Here is a 16,385-nt window from a genome sequence, read left to right on the forward strand (position 1 = left end):
CAATAAAAACGACATGTCGTTTCAATAATAAAAACGACATGTCGTTTCACCAATAAAAAACGACATGTCGTTTCACCAATAAAAAACGACATACAATACCACGTGTCATGTCGTTTGTGGAGAGATAAAGAAAGGAAACGACATGTCGTTTTATGAGCTTGAGCTCACAAAATAACATGTCGTTTAAGGAGCTTGAGCTAACAAAATATCCTAAACCCGGGCGGGGAACGATCCTCATATCCAAATTCCAAACACTCCGAAAAAGCAACCATCCCACGTGTCATGCCACGTCACGTGATCCAACCAGCTCTGCAACGGATAAGAGAAACAGACACAACACAACCAAAAAAGAGGAACCCCAAAACAGAAAAAAAAAAAAAAAAAGAGCAGAAGAAGAAGAAATGGCTTCAACTTCTTCGATCCCACTTTCACAGAGCAGTTTCCGTCTCCGATTCGACGACGCAATTAAACGCCGCCGTATCAGTCTCACTCCAACGCCGTATCGCGTTCTTTGCTCTTCCGGTAAGAATTCAATCGTGTTATAATTTATGAGTGAGTATTTTAATTTTATTAATCGCGTTCATTCAGGTCCAATAGAGAAAATAAACGGAGTAAAAAACGTCGCTTGTGGAATTCTAGCTGCGTGGGTTATCACTTCCGTGAATCCCGTCGTGGCTGCCAGTCAGGTAAATTTAACCTCGGGAGAGGGGTATTTCCGTAACCTTACATTTGGAGGACTTAATGGTAATTTGAACGGTGACAGAGGCTTCCGCCGCTGTCGACGGAGGTGGGGAGGTGCGAGAAGGCGTTTGTGGGGAACACGATAGGGCAGGCGAATGGGGTGTACGATAAGCCGCTGGACCTGCGCTTCTGCGATTTCTCAAACGACAAGTCCAACTTGAAAGGCAAGTCTCTCGCCGCCGCTCTCATGGTCGGCGCAAAGTTTGACGGCGCCGACATGTCCGAGGTCGTCATGTCCAAGGCTTACGCCGTTGAAGCTAGCTTCAAGGGTACGTCATTTCTCTTAAATCGGACACATTTAAATAGTTTGAAATAATTAAGACATGAATTTAATCGTTTTAATCAATTTCATCTGCGCTTTTATATATATTTTTTATTTCATTTTACAATTTCAATTAAAATAGTAGCTCAACAAATTTATTTATCTTAATCTTAAATCATATTACCTAAACATGCTACATATTAACATAGCCAACTCAACTTATTAAGTTTAAATATCATATAGTATACAAAAAAGATAACTAAACCTAGATTGGGACGTTAGAGAACAATTTAGAAATTGAACATTGATCACGTTCAGGGAAATAAAAATTGTTTCAGACCATGTATACCATCATTTTGAAAGATGGGTGATTTGGTACAATTTAATTTACGACGTTCTTAGTTTTGTTTAAGACTATCCTAAGAGTATCTTATTCATGTGACATATCCTTGTCCTAATTTTCCAAATCAAAAGTTATAGTACGAAAATTTTCCCTTCCTTTTTATGATAAACCTAGAAAATGTAATCATGAATAAAAGCTAATTTTTTTTTTCTTAGCTAAAGAAAACTGGTCCTAAGTTTTCTTTGTCCCTCTCTTTTTAATCTTGGCAGGCACGGACTTCACAAACGCGGTGATCGATCGGGTAAATTTTGGAAAGTCCGATCTTGAAGGAGTAATATTCAAGAACACAGTGCTATCGGGGTCAACGTTTGAAGACGCGAAGCTTGACAATGCGGTGTTTGAGGACACCATAATTGGCTACATTGATCTTCAGAAGCTTTGCACCAACAAATCAATCAACCCCGATGGAAGAGCCGAGCTCGGTTGCCGGTGATCAATCGCAATCTTATTTGCTTGATCATAATAAGAATGATCGATTTTAATTTTATCTTCTGAATTTCTGGGTCAACGGACGAGTGAAAGAATCTTAGCCTGAGGTTGCTTAAAGTGTATTATGTCACTGATGAGTAAATATAGTTCTATATTTGTTGATACAATACAATTAGGTTCACTTACGAATTTGTTTGAGCTATTTTCAGGTTTATTCTTCTTCTTCTTCTTCTTATGTTTTGAATTTTTACAACGTACATGTATAGACATTACTATGCTTTTCTTTTGTTACACCATTTCGATTTTAGCATTACTAAAAAAATAAAAAACATTTTTTACGTCTTGAAATTGTAATAGGGATATTTAAATTCAAACTGTTGAAACTGAACGAAACTATTCTCAGATACCATTGATTTGATTTGAAAGATGTGATATTATTTGAAAATTGGGGTCGATATCATCATTCAAATACTGCTTATCCAAGTAATAATTTAAATGTTATATATTACTATAATTGTGCGAAATTTTAATCCAAGAACATTTATTATCTTTACAGACCTCTTTATCATACTTGAAAAAAAAATGACAATAATAGTTTTTTTAATAAATTATAACTTACCTCACCAGCTAGCGCATCTGGTGTAGTGGTATCATAGTACCCTCCCACGGTACTGACCAGGGTTCGATTCCCTGGATGCGCAATTTCTTTTGACATTTTCAATTCCTTTTAATATTTTCTTTTTGAAAATATCACCAGGCATTTCTTTAGAAAATTAACGAGTAAAATACTCGAAAGTACCTTTCAAGATCGGGACCTCAAAGCATACCGTTTAGAGCACAAAAAAGGTTATTGCGTGGGGTTATTTAAAAGGACTGTAATTTCTTTTTTGGTTGGTTGTAAAATTGTGCAGATCAAAGCAACGTTGTGTCGCTCGGTTTGACCATCATTCTGTATTGTATATAATCTCTCATACTAACTTTAATATCTTATCTTTTCTGTTATTGGGTTTTTCCAGAATAATTGTATTGGTTGGTTTTTCTTATATATTGTTTATATGCTTGAATCATTGCAGTTTGAAATCTCACTATCTCGAATGTTTATAAATGCTTGGGAGCTGTAAGTCTAGGCTGTGATATTTAAGTCAAGCTGTTTTGGAATGAGCTTTGTCAATCTTATCGCTTAAGCCAATTCAACTTAATTGTTTTTTTTTTTTTTTTTTGCTTTTCAGGCACTTTCTGGTCTGTGTAAATTGGATAAATATATTCTGGTGGAATGAAAGACAATTGTGGGTTATATGTATTAGCCAGCAAATTTTTATTTTCGTGTTATTTCTAAACGAGAACATGAACTCTTCCAAAATATATGCGGAGAGATATAACGACACACACAAGCTCTTTGTGATAAAGTTTATGCAACTAAAACATTTTTTTACCTAATGATATCAGGCTCTTGGAATGTCAATTCTAAGAACTTGTATGCTGATAGTCTAGGACCAGACTCTAAGTTTAACAATGGGGTTATAATTTTTTTTTTTTTAATATATATAAACCTACCAAGGATTTTAGCTAATTGTTTTTCTCAGCCAATAATGGCCACTACTTGATCATTTCTGCTCTCACACTGCGCCATCGCTAGCCTTCAATGGCCCGAAAGGTAATTCATTTTTTTTTTTTTTTTGGAATGCATAATCAACAATTTCTTTTGCTTAATACCTCTTCATAAGTAGTCATCTGTGCATAATGTTAATGAACAATTTCATTCTCAACTTCAACTTCGATGTCCTAGTTAGATTTTTGTACTTAAGACTAATTATGGGAAGAAATTTCATATAATTTCAAGCTCTACTACTTTATTTATATATATAAAAATAATAATTGATTAATCTCTATTACTTTTAGGTTGGCCGCCGGACCATTCTTATTTTTCAATCCGAACGGTTGGAGAAACGTAAACAAATATCTCCATTAGGTATATAACTTTATTTACTGTTTTGATTTATCATTTAGTCAATTTGTATTAATTTTTTGATAAATACTTATTACCAAATATTTACACGCGTAAATTGACCGAAAGATTTTATCAAAACGTTTTAGCTGTTTTTTCAGTTTTCTTCTCTTTCTTCTTATGTTTTGAATTTGTCAGAATATAGAAAAGAGGAGTGAAATTGTGCGTTGGTCCAATACATGTATACGAACAAATAACTATGCTTTTGTTTTGTTACACCATTTACCATTATTCAATTGTTTTTTTTTCACAAATTAAAAAAAATCCTTTTTAAATTGTAATAGCAATAGCGTATTTGAATTAAAACATTTGAAAAAAGTTGCAGAAGCCTATTTTTGTGTACCAAATATTAATTATGTTGTTTAATTGGAAAATTGGGATTAACATTCAATAGAATATTTTTCCAAGTAATGTCTAACATCTTATAGAAATCACAAATAGTTCAATTTTGAGAAATAAAACAAATCTGGAATTTAACATTAGGCGCATCTGGTGTAGTGGTATCATAGTACCCTCCCACGGTACTGACCAGGGTTCGATTCCCTGGATGCGCAGAGCCAATTAAAATGCACACTTTTTTTTTTTTGTTTAAGATAACGTTTTCATTAGAAAAAGGTATCTAATACCAAATATATATGAGAAATTTGTTGTCAATTCTAAGTTTCATTTATTTTGCTTTTGGTTAGTTATTTTCTCAATGAAATAAAACTTTGGTTATTTTTTTAAAAAAATATGATAGATTATTGAGCCAATTAAAATGCACACTTTTTTTTTTTTTTTTAAGATAACGTTTTCATTAGAAAAAGGTATCTAATACCAAATATATATGAGAAATTTGTTGTCAATTCTAAGTTTCATTTATTTTGCTTTGGTTAGTTATTTTCTCAATGAAATAAAACTTTGGTTATTTTTTTAAAAAATATGATAGATTATTGAGCTACTGACTTAACAGCTCCGATATATTTAAATACCTAACTCCAAAAAAGAGGTTCTGATAAAAAAAAAAAAAAAAATCAAAACGAGAAAATTTAGACCTCAAAATCGTAAAAGACTCAAGGATAGCATAAAATACATTATAAAACACACCAAATTTAAAGTGATTTGATGGTTCGTTTAATAAATCCTCGAATATTGATAGAAGAAACCAAACATACGAGGATCACTTATCTCGGGAAAGAACGTCTAAATACCTATACACTTAAAATCTAACTGAAAAACTTGAAAGTTGATTGTTCCATCTTCTCGTAATAGAAATGTGGAAATACCAAACAAAATTCTAAACACAATACAATAGAAAACAAGAAGGGAAAAAATATTCAAAAGAAATGCTAAAATTAAAGGCTCATACTCTTAATTAACAACTCAAGATCCTCAATAAGACATCTTACTCTCGCATATGCCAATCTTCTGACAATGAAACTCCTTGACTTCAAACAGACTCGAGATTCAAACTCAAGAAATCAGAGGTGAGGTTTCGTATCCAAACACCACTAAAAAAATGACCTTTGCAGATAATAACCGCTTAGAACGAGATTAATGAGATCTAGAGAAATATAATACTTCATTGATGAGATTTTGGAGAGAGAATGTCTAGGACTTGACCTTGCAAATATTGCATTAATATTATTGTTTTCCTTGTAATAAAGACTATTCAATTTCTTTTTTTTTTCTTCTTCATTTATCATACTAAAGTATCATTTGTGATAAAGTTATAGTTATAGAACCCATAGGTTGAGTCGCGGATTAGGTTGTTCTTTTTAAGCGTTTCGTGGCTCTACCTAAAGTTGCGTGCGAAAGGAACTCATAATCTATTTGATAATATAAATACTAAATAATATTGTTTAAGTGTGTGTGTGTGTGTGTGTATATATATATATATTACAAGTAATAAAGTTGGGGGTAGGCGTAAGCAATTAAGAAACGTTTAACTAACTTTTCAAACGTAAAGAAAATTGTTTGTAGATAAATAATTCTTTTTTCAAAGGAAAATAATACATTGTAAATGATAGCTAAAATAAAGTGACCCCGACTATCGAATAAAAATCAAGTTTAATGTTACATCACATTTGACAAACTCTATACCAGACATTTTAAAAAAATCAAATTTTTTAGTACGTAAAGTGTCCAAAATACATTATTAAAACTTCAAATAATTAAAAAAATGAAAATAAAAACTTCAAAATCCCTAGAAAATTGAAGGCAAAACATTTGAAAATATAAAAATAAAAGCAAAATTTTGAAAATAACCTGTTCTGACACTAATGATTTCGAAATTTTTTGTCTTGATCTTTTAACCGTTTCGAAGGTTTTGCTTTTATTTTTTTTAATAATTTTAAAGTTTTTATTTTTATTTTTATTTTTATTTTTTAAATGATTTCGAAATTGATATTTTAAATGTTTTACCCATTCAAAAGTTTATATTTCTTAAAGCGTTCAACATTAAATTTGATAGTGAGGTAATATCGAGCTCGGTTTTTCAAGTGCCCCTTTTAATTTGCAATGTACGTACACCGTACACGATAGAGACGCTTCTTTAATTTATTACGATTTTTACTGGTGGATTATATGTACATACTGTATAATGATGTTTCATCATCTTGAGAACGTACCAACTATATAGCTATTCCGCAACTATCTCTGTGCATAATAACTACATGCGTGCACAATAAATAAATAAAAATTGATACTTATGTATAAATCAGAGTTGTATTAATAATACATTGATAAGTAGGTTTTGTTTTGGTTGTTGGTTCAATGTATTGTAACAACCATCTTTAGCTGCCATTCTAAAATCGTGTGTAATTCCCAACCCCATTATTTTTTGTATCTTCACGGACTCACCACCGAACCGATTGTCAAACGTCAACCATTTGTTTCACATGACTGTAATTACCATATTACCCTTCGGAGATAGTACGTTCTATTCATTGCTACTCTCTGCACACAAATAGGTTTGTAGTTGTTGATGGAGTGGCATATTTGGTAATTCCCACCTCGCGGAGGGTTCTGTCGAGAAACTTCTATATTTAAGGAACCCTTGTCAATTATTAGTATATGAGAAGAGAAGAGAAAAATTTAGAGAGAGAGAGAGAGAGAGAGAGAGTATATTCTTTTCATAATTTTTCTTGCTCAAATGAGTATTCCAGAGACCGCACTGTCAAATCGGTGCTGATTTCTGAGATGCTCATTTGGGAAAGAAATATTATGAAGTTGAGGATTTTGAAGTTCACACATGACATGACAGAGCTTTTCATACAGATTTAAAAGTACTATAAGCTGTCTTTGATGCTCTCTTATTTATTTATTTTTCTTCCTTTTGTTCTTCTTTTTCGCCAAGATTGTTTATAGTTGCAGTTGCAGATAATATAAATTTTTAGAACGTACTGTAGATATATGAGTCACTTAATTTCAAGATATTCTTAACAAAATAAATTACCATATCTGTCACGCCATGTGAGATATGATATTTATCTGTATTTATCTATCCAAGCCATATCATAAACCAGTCGTGTTACTTATGTTATGATTATTATTCATTTGTTTACAGTAAAGTAACTTTTTTTTTTTTTTTTTTTTTTTTTTTTCATTTTGTAAGGCGCTATATCTATATCCAGGTCTAGATTAACGAAGTTACATATTATATGTAACCGCGTTAATCTAGTTATTTAAAATATTTAACCCTATAATTCGATTTTTTTCTTGATACAGACATGCCTGTGTCTTTTGCAGAGAAGAGTGACTGTTGAATAATTCAAATGATCCCGAACGATCATTCCAGTATTCCACTACCAAGTAGCCAAATTTTTGTCATACATTGTTGTTGTATTTACTACTCTGTCTTACATATATATATATATATATATATATATATATATATATATATATATATACTATATATATATATATAATTATATATAGCTATTTTTGACACGTACTATAAAACTTTTTCTCAGGATCACGTCAATTTTACAGGTTGTGTGTGACTATAGATTATTGACCTCTTTCTTTTTTCTTTTCTTTTTTGAAGTTTATAAAAAATAACTAAAGTTTCATTTTATTAATAAAATAACTTATTAGTCCGAAGTAAATTAATTAACTAGTTAGATTAATTTAATTTACTTCGAAAGATAGTCTTCTAGACCAAAATAAATTAATTAATATGTTTGAGTTAATTAATTTACTTCACTTTTAATAAAATAAAATTTGGAGGCTATCGATTTTTCGGTATATTTTTCTGTTCGCCAATTTAAGTACACATAGTTTTATGTAAATCCCGTGTGGAATGCAAACTTAAACATTTTAATTTATTTTTTTATTGAGTAATAAGGGGACGTATGAGAATAATATAAACTATAAATAATAAATAGAAACTAAACTTTATGTGGGTGTAACAAAATTTTAATAACAAGAGAAGACACAGGACCGACCAAAACTATTATGTGAACTTAGGCAGGAGTAAAAAATTAAGATTTTTTAAAGGGCGGGTTAGTTATCTAACTCAAATTGGACAACTCCTTGAAATTTTAGCCTAACTATCACTTAAATTGAGTAATTAGTTCGATCCACTAATAAGCAATAACATATCCCTATCATACCCTTGGTTCAAATTACGCGCACAATTCTCCAAACAAAACTTTCACGCGCACAATTCTCCAAACAAAACTTCAAAACACGCGAACACAAATTCCAAAATTCTCCAAACGAAACTCATACCAAAAATCTCTTCGATCGCCTATTTGGCCTGTTTATTTTTAAAACCTGAGCATCAAAATCTTATCATTTCTGGACTGTTTATTTTATTATTATTATTATTTTAAGCGAATTTCTGGACTGTTTATTTTATTATTATTTTTTTAAGCGAATTTCTGGACTGTTTGGTACAATTTTTTGTTTTACTAACCTCTGAAGCTCTCGTAAATTTTAAGGACCACAAACGCAAATAAAATCTGTTATACATCTCTTTTTCCTTTATTATTGCTTCCTTCTGCACCCTGTATGATTTGGTCTCCACCTGCAAAGCTTATCTTTCTGAAATTTTTATTGGTTATGATAAAAAATAACAGTCATTGAAAAAAAAAAAAAAAAAAAAAAACTAGAAGGGAAAAGCCCTCCTCAGCCCTATAAATTAATACAAAATTTTGGAGGATATATCTATCAAGATCTTAAAGTAATCAATTTTGTATATTTATTGATTATCCATGCCCTAAAGTTATCCCCTTCTTTTTAAGGACACACAAACGTACATATTCCTTCTCCATTATGTAAGAAAAGATTATACTCAGTACTACAAAGCAAGAGTGTTTTATAGGTCAGCTTGTAGGCCTCATATTTTTGTAACTTTGTAAGAGCATTAATTAATTATTTTCCAAGGAGTATATATATATATATATATATATATATATAGATATAGATAGATATGTTGGTCCTAGCAATAATAACCCTATAAAATTTAGAGCCAAATAATCCTTATAAGTGGGTATCTCCTCGGTTGGGAGTATTTTGTAACCGTTCGGTAAAGAGGGATTATAAATACTTACACTATTAATTGGTGTTGCAATTCTAAAATTTAGTGGTTTCTATCTTCGTTGAGGTTTTCTCATTTCAAGGTTTTATCTATTTGTTAATTAAAATTTGAACGTGGAATATGATATTGTGCTCCCTCATAATAATAATAATAAAGGCTCTCTATATTATGGACTATTTACAAAAATCCTCCGAACTCTCACATGAATAATCCGATATTTCTTGTACTTGAAAATCGTACATAACAAACCTTAAAAATCTGCATTGTATCAATTATAATCATTCTATCATGTTTTTTTAACGGACATCTAATTTTTTTAACACGTTGTGGTTATGTGACCATTTTTTTTTTGTGGAAAAGTTACCTAAATATCCCTATTAAAAGTAAAATAATAAAAAAAGACTAATAAACAATAAAAAAAAAAGATCGATAATTGTATCGTTAAAAGGCATTATTAAGCATCTCCTCTGCTGAACGCATGGTACGCCGGGGACGATTTGAAGGGGCCGACGAAGATCGGAGATCTCCGCAAGGGGCTGTACAGGAGCGGCGTTCTTTCTTCTTGTTCTCTTTTGGAATGAAGTTAGCGGTCAGACTGTTCTCAGAACAAATTACACCAAGCAAAGCTCGCCATTCACTACTACAAATTAGCATATTGGGTGCGGAAGGGTATTAGGTGCGACATGTCGCACCTAAAAGTCGCACCTAAGCTCATATTAGGTGCGACATGTCGCACCGGATACTCATCCGGATGACTAAAAATTTCGCTAATGTTTAGTGCTATTCGGTGCGACATTGTCGCACCTAATATGAATTTATCGCACTTGATACCTTTAGGTGCGACAAATGTCGCACCCAATGAGTTTCAAATTTAAAGTTTTCAACCGAATCCCGCCGATTTTTTTTATCATATTGGGTGCGACATTGTCGCACCTAATATGATTATTAGGTGCGACAGTGTCGCACCCAATATGAATTAGGGTTTTTAAACCCAAACTTCCTTCTTTTTCACTCATTCTCGCTCACTTTCTCTCTCACTCGATCTGTCTCTCTCTCTGCTCTTCGCCGCCGTCCCTCCCCGGTACGTCTCTCTCTGTCACCGTCTCTCTCTCTCACACACACTCTCTCTCTCACCGTCTCACACTTTCTCTGCCAGTCAGCCGCCGCCGTCGCCGTCCCTCCCCGCTGCCGTGCCTCCCGCTGCCTCCTCCCGCGCCACGCTGCTCCGCCCCGCTGCCCCCTCTCGCGCCCCGCTGCTCCGCCCCGCTGCCTCGCCCCGCGGCCTCGCCCCGTCCCGCCCCGCTGCACGTCGCCGTCTAGCCCCGCTGCCCCGTCCCGCCCCGCTGCACGTCGCCGTCCTGCCCCGCTGCACGTCCCGCGTCCAGCCCCGCCAGCCCCCGTCCCGCCCCGCTGCATGTCGTCGTCCAGCCGCTGCCCCGCCGTCCAGTTTTGTAATTTTTTTTAATTAAAAAAACGTATTAGGTGCGACATTGTCGCAACCGAAAATGTCGCACCTAAATGTGTGACTATTAGGTGCGACATGTCGCACCTAATGCCTTTAGCGACGGGAGATTAGGTGCGACTTTGTCGCACCTAATGTCGCACCTAATAAACTATTAGGTGCGACTATTGGGCTATTAGGTGCGACATCCGTCGCACCCGATGACGATTTTTGTCCTAGTGATTGTTAATACGGAATGACTCTATTTAAGATGAATTGGTGATATACTACACTATGTTATGAAATTGGCTAGATGGTATTCTGTACATTGAAGTTAAATTTGACGGCGTCGACGAAGGAGTATATTTAATACAATACAGGCTTTTAAGATTTTTTAGGTACGATTTTCAAATACAAAAGGCATCGGGTTATTCGTACAAGAGCTCAAGAGTGATTTTTGTAAATAGTCCCTATATTATTCATCATCACTCAAGTTGGCCTAGATCTAAATTTAAGCCGTTGGCATCAAGATATATCCGTTTACCAATCCCAAAGCAAAGCATATACACCTACGAGTCTTTTAAGTTACATGTTTAGCAATGTTTACTCTAAAGAAGAAGGGGGAAACAAAAAAACGCAGAAGAAAACCTTTCTCTAAATGTTCAAGCAAAAAAACAGTCATGAAAACTAAAAAAACCTCACTCTCACTTACAGTTCTGTATCTCGCCTCAACCTTTTTTCACGGTAATTTTTTTTTTTTTTTCTACAGATATAATCAAGGCATACTAAACTTTGAGTGTCAATTTTTTTTTTTTTTTTTTTTTTGGGTAGTACTAAAAAAAATAGTAGTGACTCCATCAAAATAGAAAATAGTAGTGATTCTGTCATTTGATTATTACGTGACACAAAAATTGAGACACGATCACATGCTTCACATATGTAACACTCCAAAACCGTCATATCAAATATTCATTCATTGTTTCGTTTGTCGCACTTGTTTCTTCTCTCTCTCAATAATATTGAAATTAAATAGTTGTACGAGGAGAAGAACGAGACTTCGGACCAATCGGAGTTAACTACGGCACGGTGGCGGATAACCTCCCTCCGGCGACGGAAGTAGCCCGTTTCCTAACGGAATCCACCGTCATAACCCGAATCCGTCTCTTCGACTCCGACCCCGAAATCCTCCGCGCCTTCGCCGGGACCGGAATCGCCGTCACCGTCACCGTCCCAAACGACCAAATCCCCAGCCTCGCGAAGCCTTCCTACGCCAGCCGTTGGATCGAGCTCCACGTGGCTCCCTACGCGCCGTCCACGAAGATCGTCCGAATCCTCGTCGGAAACGAAGTGCTTTCGACCGCAGACAAGAGGCTCATTGCCGCACTGGTCCCCGCGATGCGGGCCCTACACTCCGCACTCGCGGAGGCCGGGCTCGAAAAGCGCGTGAAGGTCACGACGCCTCACTCTCTTGGCGTTTTGTCCATGTCATCGCCTCCTTCCATTGGGAGGTTTAGGCAAGGGTACGATGAGCACGTGATCAAGCCCTTGCTGGAGTTTTTGGAGCAAACCGGGTCTCCGTTTTTGGTCAACCCGTACCCGTTTTTTGGATCTTCGCCCCAAATTCTGGACTACGCGCTTTTCAGGCCCAATTCTGGGGTTGTGGACGGCAATACCGGGCTTAGGTAACACACGTGGAAATTGCTTCTAATAGCCGGTTTTTTGTAATTTCTTATAAAAGTAGCATATTTTAAGCTTTTATTACGAAAATAACTTTTTAAAGTTGTAAACCCTTACATTTCTAGATTTTAAAAAAACTTTTTTTTTGTAATGTTTTGGACTCTATTTAACTTTATTTACTGTTTACAATTTAATTTAGAACAAATATAATTGTTTACCGTTTGAAAAACAACTTTTTTTAAAGCAATTAAAATACGAGTTGTTTTAAAAATATTACCGTTAAAAAGTTTTATTTTTGTAATTTCCCCTAGGTACACCAACATGTTGGACGCTCAATTGGACGCCGTTTTCTCGGCTATGAAGGGTTTGGGCTTTTCGGGTATTGAGATCGTTATTGCAGAAACAGGTTGGCCTTCTCGAGGAGACCAATCCCAATTTGGGGTGGATAAGAGTATCGCCGCAGAGTACAACGGTAATCTCGTGAAGCACGTGACGTCACATGTTGGCACGCCGTTGATGCCTAACCGAACGTTCGAGACTTACATCTTTGCGCTCTTCAATGAAGATCTCAAGCCCGGCCCATTATGTGAGAGGAATTTTGGGCTTTTTAGGCCCGACTTTACACCGGTGTATGATATTGGCATTCTACGACCCTCGGTAGCATTTTCTCTTATAAACCCAAAACCAGTTTTGATCATTGTTATTTGTAGTGTCGTTTTGAATATTGTGTGCCTAAGCGATTTCTGCTTTCTTCTTCTTTTCAAATGAAAATATTCTGAATTTTGAATCTAATTTATTCATTTTTTAAACAAAATAAATTCACATTTCGTATTACCTATCCTAGTTCCTGTGAATATACGTACTTACTTCTTTTTTTTTTATCGCAAGAATAACGTGCTTAAAATTGTGCGAAAATAGCAATTTTTTAAAATATTTTTCTTGATGTTTATAAAAAAATTTAAAAATTTGTTTATTGTTTTTGGTTATATTAACTTTATTCTTAACAGTTTCATTTATAAAGAAAATAATTGTTTACCGTTTCAAAAAAACGCTATGTTTGAAAAGATTTAAAATAACTACTATTTTTTAAAATGTTACACTCTAAAAATATTATTTTTTAATTTTTTATAGGATAATATAATATTCTTTTCCTTTAACGCAGGCCGGATCGTACGTACCTTCTAATCCAGCTCAAGGCCCAGCTCATGGCCCAAGCTCAAGCCCAATTAGAAGCCCATCACCTTCGCACGACTCGGAAGAAAAGCTTTGGTGTTTGCCTAAAAGATGGGCCGAGCCTGAGGCGTTGCAGAGTAACATCGACTACGTTTGTGGGCTGGGTCTCGACTGTGGGCCGATCCAAGAAGACGGATATTGTTTTGAGCCCAATACCGTAAGAGCCCACGCCGCATTTGCCATGAACTTGTATTACCAAGTCATGGGTACCAACGGCTACGATTGCGATTTCGACCAAACTGGAGCGATCACAAACGTTGATCCGAGTAATTATCTCTCTTCTATTATTAGCTTATTTCTTTACTTTTTGAAGGATTTGTTTTCGAGAGAGATCGATTTTATTTATTATGTGTAAATTTTTTTTCTTGGAATATAGGCTATGGAAGATGCAAATATTGAGGTGCACAGCTACAAGCGTTTCAAAAAGACGCAGCTGAAGGAGGTCACTTATAATGTTGTTCAAAAGATGCAAATATTGTTCCTAATATAGAATATAACCTATTAACCGGTTTATTTTTAGATAGAATGATCCTTATTAATTAATATGTGATAATGAAATGATTATTTTAACGGATATGATTTTATAATAAATAAGTTTGATTGAAATTGATAGAGCTGTATAAATGATATTAATGTAGAGAGGATGTAAATAGTTTTAGGATAAGTTTGTAAATTGATGAGATTTACGTGAGAATTTATCTCTGGCTAATTTTATATTATAGAACGCGATTTTATGTTTTTAGTTGTGAGTCTTGAACGCTCATTAAAAAAACTGATTAATCACTCTAGTTATAAAAAAAAAAAAAAAAAAAAAAAAAAAAGGTGATAAATTCGATTTAGGAAGATTGGGTGGACAATTACAGGAAAAAAAAATGAGCTACTAAATATAGCCTCTAGCCTCCTCTGGCTTTCCTTATGGAAGAAATTTTGCAATTGAATAATTTTTTTTTTCTAGCGATGCTTGACACATGACCTCCTTGATCAGATCGTGTAATATTTTACACTTGACACTATTTATTTATTTATTTATATTTTTTTTTTTGAAGTGTAAAGAAACTGTAATAGCCTTAAAAATATTTTTAGAAAAGATGTATATGCGTAAATAAATTATGTGGATGTCTTAAATAAGTTAAAGATAGCCTTAAAAATATTTTTAGAAAAGAATAAACTTAGTTAAAAAAGGGGGAAAAAAGAAAAATTTGCTACATGATTTCTATGAGCCAAAATTCAAGCTCAATAGGAATCTCAATTACTCTTGATTTTTTGTGACAAAGTTGTCATATAAGCATATACATGAATCATAATAATATGAGACTAAGCAAGGGTCTTGAACACAAATAAACATGATAAAGCTCTATAGAAATCTTTGTTAAATTTCATTGGAGAGACTCAACTTATATATAAACATATGTCCATCCATACATACAATCAATGTGAGACTATCTCACTTCAATACTTCCTCTCACGCGTAGTGTGACCAGACCGAGTAACAATCCCCCTCACGCTATGCGTGAGTCGGGTTAAATTCAAATTGTGTGAATGGACAAGGTTTTGATAACATGTTAAATTCCATCTTAAAACCAATTGGTACTAAGTGGAGAGACTCAACTGATATATAAACACATGTTCATCCACACACACAACCAATGTGGGATATATTACACTACTGATAATAATAAAAAAATGTCTATTGTACGACGGCGTTGCGGCAAGAAGGGCAGGAGATATTGGAGAGCAGCCAGGCGATGAGGCAGCAGCGGTGGAAGAGATGGGAGCAGTGCGTGCGTACCATGTGCTTCAGACTGCCCACGAATCTCTCCAAGAAGATATGGCTCTTCATATAGTGTTTTGGAATGACAAAATTGGTTATTCACAAGTGATGCAGGACTTTTTTTTTCTTATATGCTTTGCTTTTGTGATGCTTTGCTATAAATTTGTGCCGTGTACGTACATCAACCATCATTCGATAAAAAAACCAGCAGTTTTTCTTAATCACTAAATCTTGCAGCATACATTTAAGGTTTCATTTTTTGCTTAGTGAGATATTATTCTTTCTCGAAACTGAATATAAGATTATAATTTGTCCATTTTTTTTACTTAGTACTATTAATATTTCCTTATTTATATTTTATATTACACACACACACACATATATATATATATATATATGTATGACAATACCTATCTATTTATATGTGTACATATTTATTACTATTATACATTTAATTAATTATACATAAATAATATCGAAATAATATTTGAGTTTATATTACAAATTGGTAGTATTTTAATACTATTTTATGATTTGTAGCGTATATTATTTTATGTTTTGAGAACTATTTTGTCGATATATGCATAAGTAATCGATATATCATTGATATATACTCGGTATTATCGATAGTCGGTATTAAAATTCTTATAAGATATTCGTCGATATATCAATAAAATAAAAAATTTGATATCGGTATCGATATCGATATTTTAATCCTTGATTCGAACTACATCAAATAGGCAGGTACGTAATTATCTATCCCTTCTGTATTCTCTCATCAAGAAATATAGCGTTACGTGGTAATTTATTAATCAAGAAAATGGTAATTCCTTTTTGCATTCGTATTTAAGAATAGAATGCTCGTCCACTAGAATAATAACACAGGTTAAAGTCACTAC

General features: G+C 34.0%; 2 protein-coding genes and 2 non-coding genes across 4 annotated transcripts; all 4 read left to right on the forward strand.

The window, feature by feature from the left end:
* Positions 1–364: 364 nt before the first annotated feature.
* On the forward strand, positions 365–2,060 carry LOC149380403 (Tetratricopeptide repeat (TPR)-like superfamily protein). Its single transcript, XM_089602392.1, has 4 exons — positions 365–522; positions 589–686; positions 764–1,010; positions 1,616–2,060. The coding sequence occupies exons 1-4, from the start codon at positions 402–404 to the stop codon at positions 1,837–1,839; spliced, it is 690 nt and encodes a 229-aa protein (XP_089458518.1). The 5' UTR covers positions 365–401; the 3' UTR covers positions 1,840–2,060.
* A 405-nt stretch (positions 2,061–2,465) lies between these two features.
* Positions 2,466–2,536, forward strand: TRNAG-CCC (transfer RNA glycine (anticodon CCC)). Its single transcript has one exon. It is a non-coding gene; the product is annotated as a tRNA-Gly (tRNA).
* A 1,787-nt stretch (positions 2,537–4,323) lies between these two features.
* TRNAG-CCC (transfer RNA glycine (anticodon CCC)) lies at positions 4,324–4,394 on the forward strand. Its single transcript has one exon. It is a non-coding gene; the product is annotated as a tRNA-Gly (tRNA).
* A 6,932-nt stretch (positions 4,395–11,326) lies between these two features.
* LOC149380406 (O-Glycosyl hydrolases family 17 protein) lies at positions 11,327–14,430 on the forward strand. Its single transcript, XM_089602313.1, has 5 exons — positions 11,327–11,549; positions 11,839–12,487; positions 12,794–13,139; positions 13,645–13,981; positions 14,092–14,430. Exons 1-5 carry the CDS (start codon positions 11,405–11,407, stop codon positions 14,112–14,114), a joined length of 1,500 nt encoding a protein of 499 aa, XP_089458439.1. The 5' UTR covers positions 11,327–11,404; the 3' UTR covers positions 14,115–14,430.
* Positions 14,431–16,385: the final 1,955 nt, after the last annotated feature.

This window comes from Urtica dioica, chromosome 12, assembly GCF_054948205.1.
Source record: "Urtica dioica subsp. dioica isolate 48M chromosome 12, U.dioica_male_clone48M_v1_H2, whole genome shotgun sequence".
In the NCBI taxonomy this organism is placed as follows: Eukaryota; Viridiplantae; Streptophyta; class Magnoliopsida; order Rosales; family Urticaceae; genus Urtica; species Urtica dioica.

Excerpts from the sequence above, each read along its gene's own strand:
- LOC149380406 (XM_089602313.1), top strand. The coding sequence starts at position 11,405 with ATGTTTACTCTAAAGAAGAAGGGGGAAACAAAAAAACGCAGAAGAAAA. Across the intron at positions 12,488-12,793 it reads GACGGCAATACCGGGCTTAG|GTACACCAACATGTTGGACG; the intron begins GTAACACACGTG and ends AATTTCCCCTAG. Across the intron at positions 13,140-13,644 it reads TTGGCATTCTACGACCCTCG|GCCGGATCGTACGTACCTTC; the intron begins GTAGCATTTTCT and ends CCTTTAACGCAG.
- LOC149380403 (XM_089602392.1), top strand. The coding sequence starts at position 402 with ATGGCTTCAACTTCTTCGATCCCACTTTCACAGAGCAGTTTCCGTCTC. Across the intron at positions 523-588 it reads TCGCGTTCTTTGCTCTTCCG|GTCCAATAGAGAAAATAAAC; the intron begins GTAAGAATTCAA and ends GCGTTCATTCAG. Across the intron at positions 687-763 it reads CCGTCGTGGCTGCCAGTCAG|AGGCTTCCGCCGCTGTCGAC; the intron begins GTAAATTTAACC and ends GAACGGTGACAG.